The following is an 18,506-nucleotide window of genomic DNA, read 5'->3' as shown; positions in this document are numbered from 1 at the left end:
TTTAATGGCTTTTTAATCAGTTTTCTCCATTTTAAAATTGTCACTAGTGGAGGTTCTCTGTTCACAATGAAAAGTGCTACGTATACATAATTCATTTTTTTGATTTATTATTTACTAGTATTATTAGTAGTATATTATTTACCGCCCTAGCGGAGATGCTCATACTGTACGTCACGAAGGAGTCCTCTAGTATGGTAGTGCGCACAGGCCGAGGCAGTGACAGAGATAAGCACTCTGCATATCTCCTGTGGGCCAGCTGGGTGTGGCAGACCCAGATGAGAAACCAACTTCAAAACAGCAACAACACTGCCTGTGGAATGATGCCATGCTAAAAACGTTAACGGTCCTGTCGTGCTCTGTGGGAATGTCCTAAATTTGGCTTAAAGGGTTAGTTCACCCAAAAATGAAAATTCTGTCAGTAATTACTCACCCTCATGTTGTTCCAACCCCATAAGACCTTCGTTCATCTTCGGAACACAAATTAAGATATTTTTGATTAAATCTGAGAGCTGGATCACTTCTCCATAGGCTTCTAAGACATTATAACTTGCTGGCCCAGAAAAGTTATTAAAGACATCGTTAATATAGTCCAAGTGACTACAGTGGCTCAATCTTAAGTTTATAAAGCGACGAGAATACTTTTTGTGCGCAAAAAAACAACAAAAATAACGACTTTATTCCACTATTCATTTCCTTCTCTTTGGGCCTCGAGTTTTTTCACGTAGTATAACTGCGCAGCGCATCTGTGTTGTACGTCACACGTAGGCTCACTATTGGCCGACGGTCATGTGTGTGATGCGTGTGACGTGCAACACAGACGCGCTGCGCTAAAACACTGTGAAAAAACTCGAGGCCCAGAGAGAAGGAAATGAATAGTGGAATAAAGTCGTTATTTTTGTGTTTTTTTGCGCACAAAAAGTATTCTCGTCGCTTTATAAACTTAAGATTGAGCCACTGTAGTCACTTGGACTATATTAACGATGTCTTTAATAACCTTTCTGGGCCAGCAAGTTATAATGTCTTAGAAGCCTATGGAGGAGTGATCCAGCTCTCAGATTTAATTAAAAATTTCTTAATTTGTGTTCCGAAGATGAACGAAGGTCTTGCGGGGTTGGAACAACATGAGGGTGAGTAATTACTGACAGAATTTTCATTTTTGGGTGAACTAACCCTTTAACTGTACAGTTCAGTGCTGATTCTGTTGCCATGTTGTATCAATGTTATTTAAGTTGATCCTTTTTAAAGTGTTTTTCATTACCTTTCTCATATATCAAATCATTCACTGTGCAATTAAGATGGATCGATACCAAATTTTGGCACATTGGTATTGATACCTTAGGCAACAATTAAACAGCCTTAGGTGGCGAATAAAGCGATTTCATAGATTCAGTGTTCGAGTTTGAAATTTCATACATTTTAATGCATACACTTTTATACACATACATTTATATACACTACCATTCAAAAGTGTCAATTTAATGTCACATGATAATAAGAAATGTTTATTGAGCAGCAAATCAGTGTATTAGAATGATTTCTGAAGGATCATGTGACACTAAAAACGGGAGAAATGGCTGCTGAAAATTCAGCTTTGTCATCTCAAGAATAATTTACACTTTTAAAATATTTAAATAGAAAACAGTTATTTTAAATTGCAATAACATTATATATTACTACTTTTATGTTACTTTTGATCAAAAAGCTTGAGCGGTGAGCATGAGAGGCTTCTTTTTAAAACATTAAAAAAAGTTACCAACCCCAAACTTTTGAACAATGGTGAATAAATTACAGAATGAAACCAAATGACCAATTTAACAAGACAATGTAGTTTTTTCACTAGTTTTTTTGATGAGGCAATGTAGTTTTTTACTCATACTGTGTGTGGACCATACCTAACTGCTCTGAATAGCAGCACAATGTTACATGGGTCAGATACAAAAGTCATGTTGTCATACCATGGTACATTTTTATACTGCTGTGCTTTTTATTACCAGTATGCACAGCTCTGTTAGATAATATATTGTCGTATAGTGGTGAACCGTGCTCACTTAAGGTTCCGAGACCAAGTTATGCGACTGGTTGCTGTCTCCATAATCATAGAGGATAATCAGAGAGTAATTATGGCTGTAGAGATTTTGGTGGGAAGATCTATTGTTTCAGGCCCGTGATATGTGTTTTGTGCAGGAGTTCCCAGCAGTCCCCTGAGCCTTGCTCATTTTCATACTGCAACTCTGTTCCTCCCCTACTGACTCAAATGAGACATTAGTGATAGTGACTCCTCACGCAAACATTTCTCTCTGCTAGTCCTCCCATGTTTCAGCTCGGGGGCTTTGATTTGGTTTCAGAACCTGTCATTTCCTTTTCATACCAGTTATTGTTGTTTTAGATGCATTTTTTCTAAATTATAGATCAGTTCTGCTTGGTTGTATTTGAGAAGATTTAAGCTTGTTGCATGTGTTTTGGGTTTTGCTTAAATTAATCAGATATAATAATTTTAGGTCACCTGATGGACGTTATCTTGCATTTTGTTGTGGCTTATGTATTTAATAACCTTTTAAGGCAGCTAATTTCATATCAGTTTTCATCAATAAAAACATGTTTATAATACCACAACATACCTTTGACCTTCTGGCTTACACAGTTGTATTCTGTTTCTGTTTCATATTGATTCTCCGCCTTGACATCATCTCTCTGTATCTCATACCATCTATCACTTATAGAACTATCAAGTGATACCGGTTGATGTTTATTGCACAATTAACTTTCTCAGGCTTTCATTATGGTGTGAGATTGATAAGTTCTTACTGCCTTCTATTTACCTTTGCCATTTGCCAATTGATTTGTCATCAAAAAATTTAAATCGAAAATTGTACTTGGTTTTTTGTTTTTATTCTGGCGTTCAATTTAAGGTCCTTGCACACTGAGTCCGAAATTCTCGTCTGAAATTTTCACACGTTAAAAAATAAATACGACCTCCCGTTGTGTCAATCACATTTACACACTGTCTCCGAAACTTTCGTCCGTCATAAAAAAAATCTGATCCGGTTCGATTTTCTGCGTTTTTCGCATCAAGCATTTTGAGAAGTGTTTTGACATTTCAGAGCCACCAAATGACAAATACGGAAAAATGCAGACGAAAATTTCAGACTCAGTGTGTGCAAGGACCTTTAGGGTTTAACTGGACTAAATGACTAGAGAAGTCTATTGTATGTCACCACCAGAAAGCAATCTATCATTTCACCAGAAGATCGAGTTTGATAACACTGTGTTAAAAAAAATATGAGCTCAAAAAAAAAAAAAAAAAAAAATTTTAAAGAAACATATTCATGGCTTAATTGTTCACAATAAGATGCATTTTAAAAACGAACAATGATACCTTACAATGCTGCCTAGGTTTTATAACAGCACAAGTATTATCATTCCCATGATAAAGCTGCTATCCAAAGCTATAATTCTACTTGACAAGAAGGGAAGGATGATAGATTGGTGATAGATGATCATCAGTCTTTCGCTCCTCTTCAGATGAAAGGTGCTTTACCATCTAGATCCACTTCTCTATCTTTCTGCATCAATGGCTGCACAATGCCACTAAGCTCAACTGTTACATTTCAATTCAGACTGAAGGCGCAATGTGTGTCATTATAGCGCAAATACTTAAGGTTAGGGGTTTTTCTGAAGCTAAAACCACTCAGGATACCTTAGCAACCATCAATAACACCTTTTTGTTGTGCCAGTGAGTTTTGCACAGACACGACTCATATATTCTTGAAGAAATTCAAAATTAAATAGGTGTTTAACCCTTTCTTAAAATCGACCTCAAGCTCTCATTCAGATCTGCCTCCATCCAATAAACAACCGATGGAAAGAACTAGTCCAGGCATTTCTGATTATCTGTTTCACCTCAGATGTGTGTCACAATACAGGAGATATATCGCTACTTCTATTACATCACGACCTAAAAAACATTTGGATGTCACACTCCCTCTGATTTCTGGAGGGCTCTTCTTGCAGCAGCGTGGGAAAAATTGTATTACTTGGGAAAATCCCAGTAAATCATTGCAGATATATCTTGCCAGTGGGTTTATTTTGCTTGCTTGTGTGTAAAAAGGGAGAGAAAGTAAGTGGCAAATGTGAATAAAATATACTGAGAGTGAACATTAAACCAGGAAATTGCGCTGCATAAGAGAGATTTGTTAAATATTGACAGTTTCTTGTAATGTAAACAGGTGGATAAACTGGAGGACAGCTTACATTGGCCTCCTGAAGTGTGTGTGTGTGTGTGTGTGTGTGTGCTTTTACATTCATGCATATTTGTTTGTTTCCTCTGTACTGGTTGTGGCCTGTTGATCAGATGAATGGATGCTGGGGCCCCATGCTTCTTCTTTTTCAGTTTCCCTCTTATGGCCCCAAAATCTCACCTAATTCTCTTTTCTCTCACCATTTTTACCTCTATTCCTTTGGCGTTTAATTTAAACACTTATTTAACCTTGAGTGAATGTGAGTGGTGTCTGACTCAAAACTAACTGGCACAACATTAAGGTGTTGTGGATGGTTGCTAAGTTATCCTGTGTGTTTTTAGCCTCAGAAAAACCCCTAACCATAAGCATGCTCAAAACGTTTTTCATCATAACTTTTGCAAAGATCATGAAGGATGATTTAATTTTGATTCTGACAGCACATGCAATTAAAACACGCCATAACCGCTTCTCTTGTTCTTAGCTTCTATAATCTTCGTCTTTTCCCCTCTTTGCCCTCAATCTCTCCTGTCCTTTATAGTTAGGCAATGTGGTACACTTCAAACAAGCCGAAGCCCTCAAGGGTCCTGTCCTTCTCAGTGAGGCTTGGGCTTCAGGCCCATAGTGGCTCGTTAAAAACGGATTACCTTTCCTTAATGAAGCAGCTGCGGTCAGACTCGTTAGAAAAGCGACTGGTCATTTGATGCATTGTCGATTTAAGAAAACGTGCATTTATACTGTTTGACAACATTTAGACCTCCTTACCATTTACCTTTTTCTTTCAAGGAAAATCTGCCTAGTTTGAATAGTTTTATCCATCCTAATGGAACCCCATGAGCATGACTAACATCATACACACACAGACACGCATGCTGATGGACACAAGGCCTTTCTTCTTGTTAAAGTGGACACTCTTGGTGGCCCTTTCCCATGGTACAGTGCATGACTGGCTGCACTGAGCACACACAAAGCTTAGCTGTGAAACTCTTCATGCTAAATGCTTCCCACTCTGCACCATTCCACATCCCAGTGAAACCCGTCTCAAACACAGCATTCTGTTTGAGAATAGGCACAAGTTCCTGCTTACTTGGAGGTTTCAGCAATGATCAGTCATGAACACCATAATTGCATGACTTGATTTAAAAAAAAAAATTATATATTGCTTTTTGCGATCTGATTTGGGACACCCGTAAAGCCCAAAGTATACTTAAGTTTTGATGTGAACACAGCCTTTCAAAGATTTCCCACTTGTTTAAACTAGAGTTGGGTGGGTTTTTTTACCCTTTGTCAGCACCTTGTCAGTGCTATTGTTGTTGCCGTATCCAGTAATTGGACCATTTTTTTATTTTACTTTTTAAATTCATGCCGACCCGTGAGATGATCGTACAGGGTAATTAGGGTTTGAAAAATTGGTCTATGGCCGTACAATATGCGCATACTTTTGCTGATGATGAAATTTACTTAATGCATACCCTAATGTACATACAAAATCTGAAGTATATTTAGGGGTTTAATTCATATCCCTAATTTCAGTATTATCTCTCCAAATTTTGCCCCGTACTTTTACCTAGTTTGGCCATATTTATGGCATCAAACCACACTAACCGTCTCACCTTTACTTTTGAAAACATTTTGGCAAAGTTGAGGTCAATGATTGTCAACTTTCCCAAGTTCCCTCCACTGGAGGAGATGATTAACTGGACTTTGTGGTCTCTTTTGGCACCGAACAAGGACATAGTGGTCTTTTATGAGGGGTTGAGTGGGTGACGGGGGCAAGGCCGATACCTAATTTACGGGTTGCCATGGTGATGACAGAAGCCGGGGGAAAATGGAGGTGTCGGTAACGTTCTTTCTTTCTGTGTTGTATTTGTGTATCCTCCCTACATTCCACCCCTTCTTTTTATCTTTTCTGTCTTTCTTTCTTTCCCCGGTCTCTGTCCTTTCCAATCCCTGACCTCTTCTTGAAATTTGTCTCTCTCACGACCTTCTTTCTCTCCATATCCCTTCCCCCACTCCCCCCTTCAATTCTTTTCCCACTATTAACCTGTGATTAAGTAAGCCTGTCGTCAGCTCTGGAGGTTTGGCTCCTGGGTGAAAGAGAGGGATGAGAGACTTGCGCTCTTTCGCCACAGAGGTGTGAGAATAAATCTTTTCTTTATTTCCCCACCTCATTCCTACCGTGTGGACTGTCTCTCTGTGTTTGCCTAATGACTCTGTGCTTCACTTCCTGGCTGCTGTATCAAAGTGGCTCAATAAAACGGACCTTTTAAAACTGCATTGAACTGAGTCCAGGCAGCTCAGGCATCGCCTCTGACGCAGCCACGGTGTCAGTGTCCACACACACCGACACACAAACTCAGTTCGTCTCTTTGGGTTCAGTGACTTCATGGAAGATGAACTTTAAAGACGAACTCTGTGTTGACAGTTAATGAAAGGGTGACCCCTCAAACTGACACGGTGATAGTTAGCTAGGTTTATTTATGGTGGTCCATTCGCATTTGTCTAAGAGGCCCTATCCTGGCATGAGCTTAGTTTGTATCTGTCAGCACCGGCACTGCATGGTCCACCTGGTGGTCACACTTGGATTTCTTTTTCACCCATTTCATGTCCTGTGCATTCATCTCATGCATTGAATGTTCTCTTTCGTATAAAATCTCAAAAACAGTATATTTTATATGCAAGTAGTGAAATTTATAGAAAAAATAAAATAAAATAATAATATATAAAACTTTTTTTTTTTATATAAAAAAATGCTTATTTTTTTGCCATTAAAATAATTGTCCCTGTAAAGGTTCCACAGGGCTGCTTCATGCATGCAATATTTAGAGTATACTCAGACTGTCTGTACAAAATGTTTTTGTAGATGGGCTGAGAGATGAGATTAAACCTGCGTTAAGCTTCGCCTCTTTCAGTTGTATTTGTTTGTGTGGAAGCATGTGTGCTGTCTGCTGTGTGTGTGTGTAGTATCCTTGCATCAACCCTTGTCTTAAGTCAGTCTGCAGCTCAGTTTGATGTAATCTTTTAATGGCACCTAAAGACATATTTAAACAGGGATGGTGTTTAGTGCTATCCGTTCACCTTGTCAAGACATGCAGCATCTACCTGTTACTCTGCAGCAAGCCAGTCAGTATCGAGAACTTTATTTGGAATAAAAAGAGTTTGAAATCCTATGTGTTTATTTGGTTGGTATTTGTGAAACTTTAAAGTGTGTTAATTAGGCTTATCTCTTTAAATTCCAGATGAATAGTTCTGCAGTTTCATGATGAGTGTCAGTTTCACGTGAGTTTCTGTGTTGCTTCACCTGTGCCATGTTTGGCAGATTACTGACATCCGTCGTCATTATCAGGCGGGTGAAAAGTAACAGATCTGAGACCAGTTGAGAGCAGTGATGTTACTTGTTATTAAGTGTGACTGTTGTTGGTATTAGAAGTGGCAGTACAGCCTTTGGATTAATAATGAGAGAGTTGGGCCATGTGCCTTCACATGCTTGACTGTTACCACACTGCCCCCTATCATCATTTCTTAGTACTACAGTCAACTGCCAGCATTATGAGGACATTATTTATTAGCTAAGTTTGTGTATTTAGAGGTTTGTTGTGTTCAGACATTCTTCAAAAGGTGACCAGAAATAAAGTTTACTCTCCATAATGTTCTTTCAGAACATGAAAGAACAGATGAACCACTTATTCTTAATTGGTTGTCAAGTAAATTTTTTATAGCGCTTTTTTATATTAGCTTTACAGATAATCATGATGCTAATGTTTATAATATCGTTGTATATTCATGCCTTTTACTCGCATTTAGCAGATTGTGCAATGTTATAGTTTACATTTTGCTATAGCCTATATTTATTGTTTAATGTAAGTATCCTTTAAGTTAGTTGGTAAAGTTGGATTTACTTAAATACTTATACTGATAAACTAGTGCTGTTACAGGAAAATAATGCTGGCTGTGACGGGCGCCATATTGTTCATGAATGTGCTTGATCACAGCGGTATTTCTTCCGCCTTCTCCATACACCCTGCCTTTTGTTTGCGGTCAGCACATTTCCTGTGACCTTGGGTTGGATTTGGAGGAGAAACTCTTGACAGAAATGGTGATGACATATTGTAGTGCAAGGACACCAAATTATATTTTGGGTTACAGTGTGTGCGTCTGGGTTAGACATCAGTGTGACCTTGTCAGTTTGCTGGTTGAATGTCATATTTAAATTTGCTAGAGATCTCCTTGTTCTCCTCTCTGTCTCTCCATGTTATCTGTCCCTTTCCCTAGCTTACCTGTGAAAGTCATGCGTCACATACTGTTTGCCCTGTAGATGTGCACTGTGCACTGTGCAAACAGACTTCATTGTGTTTCTTCTGTCTTCCAGTAGCATTTGAACCGGACCTTCAGGAACACCCGTGATCTTATGAGCTGGGCTTTCCATGGCATTTCTTATTATCATTCATTTGACCTTTGTGTGTTTCTGCATTGTTGCTGAATGAAACAACAGTATGTTGTTGTATTGAAGTGTGTGCTGCTTTATGTGTCATTAACTGTGTTTTGGTCTCCAGATTGTTAGCTTGAGAGGATCCTGGTTCTGAGGACTAGTTAGAGTAGAAAATGCACAGACCTGTAATGAAATATTTCAGTAAGTGAAAGTCACAAGGTCTGAAGCTGAAAATACAGAATTGTTTTAGACGAATATGCTTGCACTCTGTCACTGACTAGATATATTTAAAATAATGTAGGCCACTTTTTACTGGTATCATAAGACATTTGGCATTATCAGGACCCACAAATATTCCCCTATTGCATTATTATACATTATATTCAACATTATACTGTACATAGTAGTTTAATGTAGTACTGACACTAAAACTCTGAAAACTAATATACACATGTGTATCTATATACATTTTTAATTGTAAGTTTTTCATCAAGTGCATGTTTTTATTTTAGCTTTACTTCAATTAATGAAAAACTTTATTTTTAAAAACCTTATGACGTTTAAATATTATGTCTTTAAATTTGTTTCCATTCTCCTACTTCTTTAAAGTAGGTCTTGTCACCAGCATGTAAACCAGAGCCCGAGTGGTTTGACACTGCTGCCGCAGATTTGCAGCTGTTACTCAGTTTTTTGTAACACTTGCCCTCAGTCACTTTCTTTTTTATCTCCTCTTGTCACGCTATACCCTTTCTTTTTGTAAAAAAAAAAACCTTTCTCTCGTGTTTTCCCCTTTCCACTTTTTTAATACATGACACACAACAGAGAATGTGAAGACGATGTCCGACAAATGGTTATCCGTTATTGGACAGAACTATAGCACTGGTGAAATATTATTGGATGTTCCCCACATGGCCACATGACATCGTATGACACGTTCCAGTGAATCAGGTTGCTAATGTGCCCACCTGTCACCGCAAAACCACAACGATTCTGCTGATAGCTTCATGCCGTTGCACACATCTTTAGGCACACCCAAAATGACATGCATTTGGAGTCATAGCACCATCTGTGCTCTGTGTGAGGTCAGCTGAAAAACTTCTATTTACAGTCAAAGGTTTTTACAGTTTGATTCTGCACTTAGTCATGCTGAATCACCGGACTATGATCTCACACAGCATTTCAGGGAACAAATAAGGCTGTTGATGCCAGAACGACTCTGTAACACTATGCACAGTTAGCTCTCATGTCATTCACACATACAGTGAATGTAACTCACCCCAAATGAGATCACGGGAACCGCCACCACACACCCATCAACACTATTTGCCTCTTCCCCCTCAGACAAGTGCAGTGCTCACAGAGGATGCTCTCCGTAGAAGGTCTCGTGTAAATATGGAAGAGAGCAGCAGCGCTTACTCATAGCAACAGAGATACACACACATAAACAGACACATCCACGTCTCATGAACATGCGCCAATGTAGATGCACAGTCTCGTACAGGAAGGACAAGCTGCCAGCCATCTGGGCAGACAAAGAGAAGAGAAACTTTTTTGCTCATTTTAGTTTTTCTGCGTTTCTCTGTTCACGTTTGGTTTATAACGGCTCTTGGAGCGATAGCTAAAAGCATGCCACTTGTTTCAGAGGAAAGGAATTCAGAGTAAGAGTGTCAGAGAGAGAGGAGGGAGGGGAGAGAGAGAGAGGAAGACTCAGTTCAATGCAGTTACTTTTTCAAAGTAGTTAAAGTTGGAGAGAAAAGTAAAACGTTTTCTCAATTTCTAAATTTGAGAGATTAACGCCTGAAACTAGAGAAATAGAAAGAAGAGAGGAGAAGAGAATAGGAAGGATCCAAGCAATGCAGATTGTAGAGGACCAGAATTGCAAATTTAATTCTCTTTGTAGATGCTGTTACGTTGAAGTTTGAGACGTGATTCTAAGTTTGAGATCAAGTTATGGACCCTTTTGATCCAGAGATCTTCTTGCCAGTGCTGTTTGTGGCAGCTCATATTTTGACGGCAACCGGAGTGTGGTTGTGCCGTAGGCGCCGGAACACCAGGAGTGCTGTTTGTCTTTATGGTAATGGACATTTCTTTCTCTCTCACTCTAGCTGTCACTCACCATGAAAGGATATAGTTTCCTCTTTGGGCTCCACCTCTTCCTATTACATTAATGCTTTTTAGATATGTTGACTGCACTCTAAAAAGAAACTTAGGGGACCCATTACCACAACTTAAATAAATGTGTGGTTGCAAGTTAAAAATTCTGATTTATTGATTTAATTAAACCTTTGAAGTTTCAAAGTTTTAATTTTGTTGAAATAATAATAATACATAAATTGAATAATGTGTGTAATTTAAATACCTCCTGTGGTGAAAATCAAGTAATGTTGTTTATATACTGAATCTGTGTGGTGTTTATACTTTGACAAACCATGTGCAAATTGCCATTGCTCATATATTAACCTTAAAACTTCAGTGTACCAAATGTCTCTCAAACGCGAATGTCTCTCCTACTGTCACAAACGTGACCAATCCTATCATGCTCTGTGGGCATTTTAACACAGTGGGCACAATATACAGTATATCATAATGATGTATTATGATATGATGAACTTTCTCCGCTGACTTTCTGTGATGTTCAGAGCGTTTCTAAGGATGCTGATTTTTAGAAGGTATCTGGCTGACTCGGAAACATGTTACATATTACCATTCTGATGCATCAACTTGTAGACCCTCTATAATTCTCTCTTCTTTTTTTTCCGTATCAGTTTCTGGTTCAAAGTTCAAACATATATGGCTGAATTAAACCAATATTTCCACTTGCCATTGTGTAGCTTTTGCTAAAGATGACCGAGCGAACAGGTAATCCGAGCAAGTTGATTGTATAGGTGGGGATTCATATTCAGTGGCCAATTTTCTGTTTCTGAAAATTCAGCAGTGTTCCCACTTCCCTGCATGCTTAATTGAATTCCCAACCACTCAATTATGGTAAAAATATTTGGAACTTATTTTAAGTTAAGCTTAATAATTTGTAGCATAAACACACATTTTTAAGTTCCTCAGTGCAGTTTGTTGGTTGAACATAAGTTGTCTAAACTCATTGATGTGCAAACTGTTGCATTTTATTTATATATTTATATATTATTATATTTTTTAAGCCAAACTTTTGTTTTTAGAGTATGCACTTTTTATTGTATGGAGGTGACAACCGTACGAACACTTATAAGGTTCTTTTATATTAGTGCTGTCTGCTCTGTTGTAATAAACTTGTCAACGTATCGCAGTACAGCATGTTATTTTACAATATCACACGGTACTGATAATCATGAGCTTTACACAGTGTTAAACTGTCACTACAGAATTTGTCTTTGACGTGTAATGTAAACATTACTTTACATAGCTCTGCTGTAATTTATGCAGTCGGCTCACTGTCACATGCCACATTACATACAGTAAGACTGTTGTAAATATTGCACCAGTATGAGACTAGTTTAGACTTTGACTGCAGAGCTTTGGGTGAAGGACAGAGGCTGCCCTGGGTAATGTTAAATGTCCTGGTGAGCATTATTGGTGATTTCCATCAGTCAGGAAGGATCAAGTCAAATGGGGACAATGTAGAGTGATGTGTTGTGGGTTGGGCACGATAGTGTTGCACAGTGCCACATTAGTACAGTATCACATTACCTAAAACCTGGTGGCATTACACGATTCTTTGAACAGTATGGTGTTGTAAATGTTTGGTGTTGTATTTGGGATCTGTTTGTGCCAATTTTACAGATTGCTTTTAAATACTGTTCAAAGGTTTGGGGTCAGTTAGATTAAGCCTATAATGATCACCAACGCTGCATTTATTTGACCAGAAATACAGTAAAAACAGTCATATTGTGAAGTATTAGTACAAAAATATTAAACTATTTTCTATTTTAATCTATTTTAAAATTGAATTTAGTCTTGTGATGGCAAAGCTGAATTTTCAGCATCATTATGCTAGTCTTCAGTGTCACATGATCCTTCAGAAATCATTATAATGCTGATTTTGGTGCTTAAGATTTTTTTTTTTTTCTTGTTATTAACAGTTTTGCTGCTTAATATTGTTTCAATGTTCTTTGATGAATAGAAAGTTCAAAAGAACAGTATTTATTACAAAACTAGAAATCTTTTGTAACATTATAAATGTCTTTACTGTCACTTTTGATCAATACATCTTTGCTGAATAAAAGTATAATTTTTTTTAGGCAAGTTTATTTATATAGCACATTTCATACACTATGGTAATTCAAAGTGCTTTACACAGAAAGGAATTAAAATAATCACAAAATAAAAGCAAAGAAAATTAAAACGGTTATAAACAGAATTAAAAGAGTAAAAAGATGACACATAGATAAACTCATCTGGCAAAACCCCAATTTTATCTTTTTTTTTTTAGATAAAAAAAAAAATCTTAGTGACCTCAAACTTTTGAACAGTAGTGTGTGAATAAGTTAATATTTGATATGTTGGTAAATATTTTGTATTTTCAATTAAAAGTTAATATTTTTAAACCCTAATAACAATGTTAAATGTATGCTTTTGCAAATCTCAAAATTAATATAATTTTTTTTCATACTGTGCATTATAATGTTGTGATGTCTAAATTAACTTGTTGCATTAAAAATGTGTTTGTTAAGATTTTTATTTATACTTTATTTAGACAAAATTGTATAGAATTAGTTTATTTCGGTTATTGACCATAACATCAAAATAATTATTGGTTTCTTGAGCCAGAATGATATCAGTGCATCTGTGTAATTGCCCACCAGAATATAACCAGAATACCCATCTCATTCTATATATAAAACAGCTTATCCAAATCATGGTGGATTATTGTGACACTTTAGCCGTAAAATGAGATTAAGGTATCGTGACAACCTTTGGGCAGAGTTTGATTGAGGTGGCCAAATCTTGTTTGTCTGTCAGACAGACTGGTACTTATGTAACTCTCATGCGGCTTGATCTGTGGAAATGTCTAAGTGGGACAGTCAGCCTGGGAGGCTGTTCTTTTGGATGATTTGCACCCATGCATATTTGTATGAGGGTGAGCAAGCGATGGGTCACGGTCTGTTTCTCTATGCTAGCAGTCGTAGCCTGCTTGTGGAGAAGAGATTGAACAGAGAAAGAGAAGCAACACTGCTCCACAGAGGTTATTATTAGCTACAGCAGGAAGTGTATTGCAGAACATGGGTGTGGGTAAAGCACCAGGGTTGGGCGCATTCCGTTATTAGCTTTTGTATGTGTCTGTCTGTGTTTGGTTTGTGCTGGTAACCGCCTTTTTGTCCTTGCTGTTATACTCAATTATGTGTTAATACAATTGCGGTAAACCTCAAATCGGTGGTTTATTTGGTACACAAATCCAAAACAAACTCCATGCAGAGTTCTGTCCACTGTCATCCATCAATCCCAGTGTCCTCTTAAGTCAATGCTTGTCTGAATCCCACTACTACACCTCAAGACTAATAGACTTTGTTTTAATGTGTATTAGTGCTTTGGCTCCTCATGCAGAGGCTTACTGTTACAGTCCCAGCAGCTCTTTATCCCTGAGAATGGTCCTGCACGAAACATTTAGCTTTCACCTCTTCTGCCTTATGATATTATGCTGTATTTAGTACAAACAGCATGTGTTTGTGATATTTTCACTGCTAAAACGCTATCATAAAATTTGAACTTAACTAGGTACAAATCTTGGGTATTCACACAAGCTTATGAAATTACACACACTGTAAATGACTAATGGTATTGTAATGGTCATCAGCACTGCATTTATTTGATCAAAATACAGTAAAAACTGTATTATTGTGAAATATTAATATAATTCTAAATAATATATTTAACACACACACACATTTATTACAGATAATTTATTCCTGTGATGCCAAAGCTGAATTTTCAACAGCCATTGCTCCAGTCTTCAATTCAGTCTCACATGATCCTTCAGATATCATTCTAATATGCTAATTTGGTGCTCATTACATTATAAATCTTTCCATTATAAGTCTTTAGTCTCACTTTTGATCAATTTAAAGGGGTGGTATAATGCCCTTTTCACAAGATGTAAAATATATCTATGATGTCCCCAGAGTGTGTGTGTGAAGTTTTAGCGCAAAATACCCCACAGATATTTTTATATAGCAAGTTAAAGTTGTCACTTTTTGAGGGTTTGCAAAAACGCACCGTTTTGTGCCTGGCCCTTTAAATGCAAATGAGCTGCTGCAGAGGGTGGGGTTTCAAGAGCTCATGTCTGTTAGCAGCTGCTATTACCTCACGCAGACACACTAAAATGACAGAAACTGTTCTGCCTTTAATGTTAAACGGAGTCAGATAAGGATGGAGAGACTCAAGAAGAAGTGACAACATGTAGAATGCAACAGGACGTCTCTGAATGGTTAGTTGATGAATTTATGTTGCTGATGTGGAGTTAACTATATTCAATTAGGATATTCTGTCATGATAAATCTATAAATTGCTCATGTATGAACTGTTGTGAGATGCACACAGAGTGACTTTCTATTGCATGTGAAAAGATGGATGCTAAAGTTTGAGCTGACTCACAAATGTACTCTTATACAACAACTTTTCCTCTTCTCAACATGGACTGCGTGTTCCCGGGGGCGGGGTTTATGTAAATTCTAGGGTTAGTGATGTCACTAACCCAAGAGAAATGTCCTGTAGTCCCAACCAGCCATTTGTTGTAGTCCTTTTCTTTAAAAGCAAATATCTTCCTTTGCTTTGAACTTTGAGTGTTGTAACTTTGCAGATGTTGTTTATGATCAAACAGCAACATTACACACTAACTAAAGTTAGAAAAGTGAAATCACACTCAACCACCCCTTTAATGCATCCTTGCTGGAAAACAAATAAGTAATAATAAAAAAGTCTGTGTGTGTGTGTGTGTGTCAGTCAACCACTATTCCAGATGTTACTGTGCTAACAAGGTTCACTCATTAGAGAACTGTGGTCACAAGGAGCGCAAATGTAATATCATACTAATCGGATGAAGTGGGCTGGCTGGAGGGGAGATCAGCATGGATTATCCAAAGACAGAATATGAAGAGCCTGGGTCTTGTCCTTTTTCTGATTCCAATGCGTTTAGTTTGAAATGTGGGTACGTCATTCCCTGTTTCCCAGAATCCCATGTATTGGACTCTGTTGTTCACGTGGAAACACAAATGGAGAAGAACAGAAGTAGTGTGTAAGGGAGGGAGCGAGGAGAAGAGGACACGAGCTGTGCCAGTCTCTGAGCGCCACCGTGGAGAGGGAGTGAGTAACGCAAATCTAAAAATGAAAATAAAAGAAAGAGAAGAAAGACTCGGCTCAGAAAACGCACGGAGGAGGGAGCTCTGTCCAATCGGACCTGATGAGAGATTAGACGTGATAACCACGAAGAAAGAGAGGGTGGGAGAGTGAGCGAGAGAGACGGATAAGCACTCTGTGTGGCATTAGTAGTGCAAGCTCTGCCTGATATTTATAGTTCAGAGGGCCGCAGGAGGAGAGAGCAGCCGAACAACGGTGTCTCCAAAAAAACTGATGAGAAACGGGGAAAGGATTTCATTCAAAATTTGCTAGAGGAAAAGACAAAGATGGTATAAGTGAAAGGACCACTAATGGAAATACCTTCAGGAAGGAGGAATGAGAGAAGAGCCCCAGCTGTCTTGTAATTGCATTGTGAGTGAACATTTGTGATGGACCAGGTGTGCATTGTGCTCTCTAAGGATAATCAGGACCTTTGCCTTCAGCATCCTCGCAGGGATTTACAGACCTGTTCCACTGCGAGACTGGGATATCAGCTCACTTCTGCCTGCACATTGACTGTGGCTCTGTGTTTGTCGCTGCTTTATGAGATCATGCGTAGTATCGCGGTAGTTACTTCACTGCCTGTTTTTGCTGACTCACGTTTGTGATCACAGCAAAAGGACCCCGTTTCTGCAGTGTGTGATCAAGTGACTGACAATTGGAGATTGAACTACATAACTAGTAGGGCTGCATGATTAATCATAGTTTAATTGTGATCACGATTTCTGCATCTCTTAATTATCAAAGCATAATCGTCTGCAGTATTTGCAGCATATTCAAACATGAATCTTGACCTCATTGTCTGCAACTGTGGTTGCTGAATAAATGCACTTATGCAACTGAGATACAATAGACATTTTTTTTGTTGTTGTTGTTGTTTTATTGGAAAAACATTTACATAGTTTGGAATGATTGTAATTTATATTAGGAATTTCACTGCTTCTTTAAGGTTTTACCAGTTTTCATAATGTAGAGAGATGAGGTCAAATAAACATACAAGTTGTTAACTTTTTCTTAATTTGTGCACATTAGTAATGTGATTATTAGTTTAACCATTATCATGCAGCCCTAGACTTTTCCATTGTTTTCATTAATCCCAAAAAGTCCCCAGGATACCTCTGTCTATCTCCCTCTTTTCCCCCACATTCACTCTCATTTTCTTTCACTTTCAGTCTTTTTTCCCTCAGTTCTGTTATACACATGCAGAGCTCTGCCAAGGGAATGCTGATGATGTAACAGCTCGTCATTCACTTGTTTATTGCTCGATTGGACCTTGTCAACCTGCGTCACAAGACTCTTTATGATATGGACCTTTGAATTAACTTGCTGGCTTGCTTTTTCTGAGTGCACAGAGACTCTTGAAAGATTGCTGCACAAATGTTCTTCATTCAGCCGGAGGAAATCGAGTAACCACGGATTGTGAGATAGTGAGAGGTGGAGAGGACTGCACTCTTTACTGGGTTTACGACAGATCTAACCTCTGAGAGAGAGCAAGAGTAACCGAGGTTTAAAGGGAGGAGGGGAGCGTCAGTCCTTATTAGTAGTGAAAGGAGGAGCTCTTGTAGAGTTTGACATGCACGTGTGAGCCAAACTGCTTGCTCAAGCTGAGCTTTGAAATGGTAGCAAATAGGAAGACCAGCTAGCGAGGAGGTAGAACGTGGGAGCTGTAGATAGAAAAGGAGGAAGTGAAAATATCTATGCCTTTGATCTCAACTGTGGACTTTACTTTCAACTCTGAAGGAGAGATTTCAGATTCCAGCCAGTGTGCGTTTGGATTAAAGGTGCAAAACACCACACTCGGAGACATGTCACGAAGACGAAGGAGAAGGTAGATCATTTTGCAAAAGGAATAAGTCACCAACAGAATGTGGCCTGAATATTGCACCGAAAGGAGCCTGAATGCTCATCTGCACGCGCTCATGTGCTGCGCAGGTCAGTTTCTATTTGTGTTCCTGTGCGTATGTCGTCACCTAGTCACATGGACACTGTGATTTGTGTGTCAGCGGATGTGGTGTTTGCTGATATGTGCCTGTCCACTTTTGTCGTGATGCTCGGTGTGTGAGCCCACGTGGATTGTGACTGTGAACATGAAGGTGTGAGTTTCTGTAACATGTTTGCCCAGTGCAGGGTGTGTGAAACAACACACAATGACTCACTGTACTGAGAAACAAGAGAATGTGCCTCTGTGTGACTGTCACAGGAAAAAAGGGAGTAGCCCTAAGTCTCTCTAAGAAGAACCTTGACACATTTATTTCTTTTTAAGATACTTTTGCAATAGTGTGTGTGTGTGTGCGTGCTTCAATGCGCTTGAAATAATAGATCCAAAAACGCAAAAGTGGGTGCGTTATGTGAGAAGCCAAAAGAAAGGTTTGTTTCCTGTACTCATGAAGGTATCAACTCCTGTTCAAAAGTCAGATCAAATTCCCAAGATGGATGGATGGATGGATGGATGGATGGATGGATGGATGGATGGATGGATGGATGGATGGATGGATGGATGGATGGATGGATGGATGGAT

General features: G+C 38.4%; 1 protein-coding gene across 17 annotated transcripts in view; it reads left to right on the top strand.

The window, feature by feature from the left end:
• The window catches only part of macf1a (microtubule actin crosslinking factor 1a), a 171,386-nt gene that overhangs the window by 47,770 nt on the left and 105,110 nt on the right, over nucleotides 1-18,506 (top strand). For 2 of the 17 annotated variants that reach the window (XM_084130471.1, XM_084130480.1), the window contains exon 1: nucleotides 10,537-10,738. The exons of 13 other annotated variants lie outside the window; for them this stretch is intronic. In XM_084130471.1, the coding sequence (XP_083986597.1) occupies nucleotides 10,615-10,738 (124 nt within the window). In that variant the 5' untranslated portion in view covers nucleotides 10,537-10,614. Of the gene's footprint in view, nucleotides 1-10,536; nucleotides 10,739-17,550; nucleotides 17,920-18,506 lie in introns of those variants that run through there. 2 more of the 17 variants (XM_084130468.1, XM_084130473.1) reach the window with 2 other exon arrangements.

This window comes from Abramis brama (assembly GCF_963993115.1).
Source record: "Abramis brama genome assembly, chromosome: 12".
Classification (NCBI taxonomy): domain Eukaryota; kingdom Metazoa; phylum Chordata; class Actinopteri; order Cypriniformes; family Leuciscidae; genus Abramis; species Abramis brama.
The sequence above is the reverse complement of the archived record's forward strand: the minus strand, read 5'-3'. Positions and strand labels throughout refer to the sequence as shown.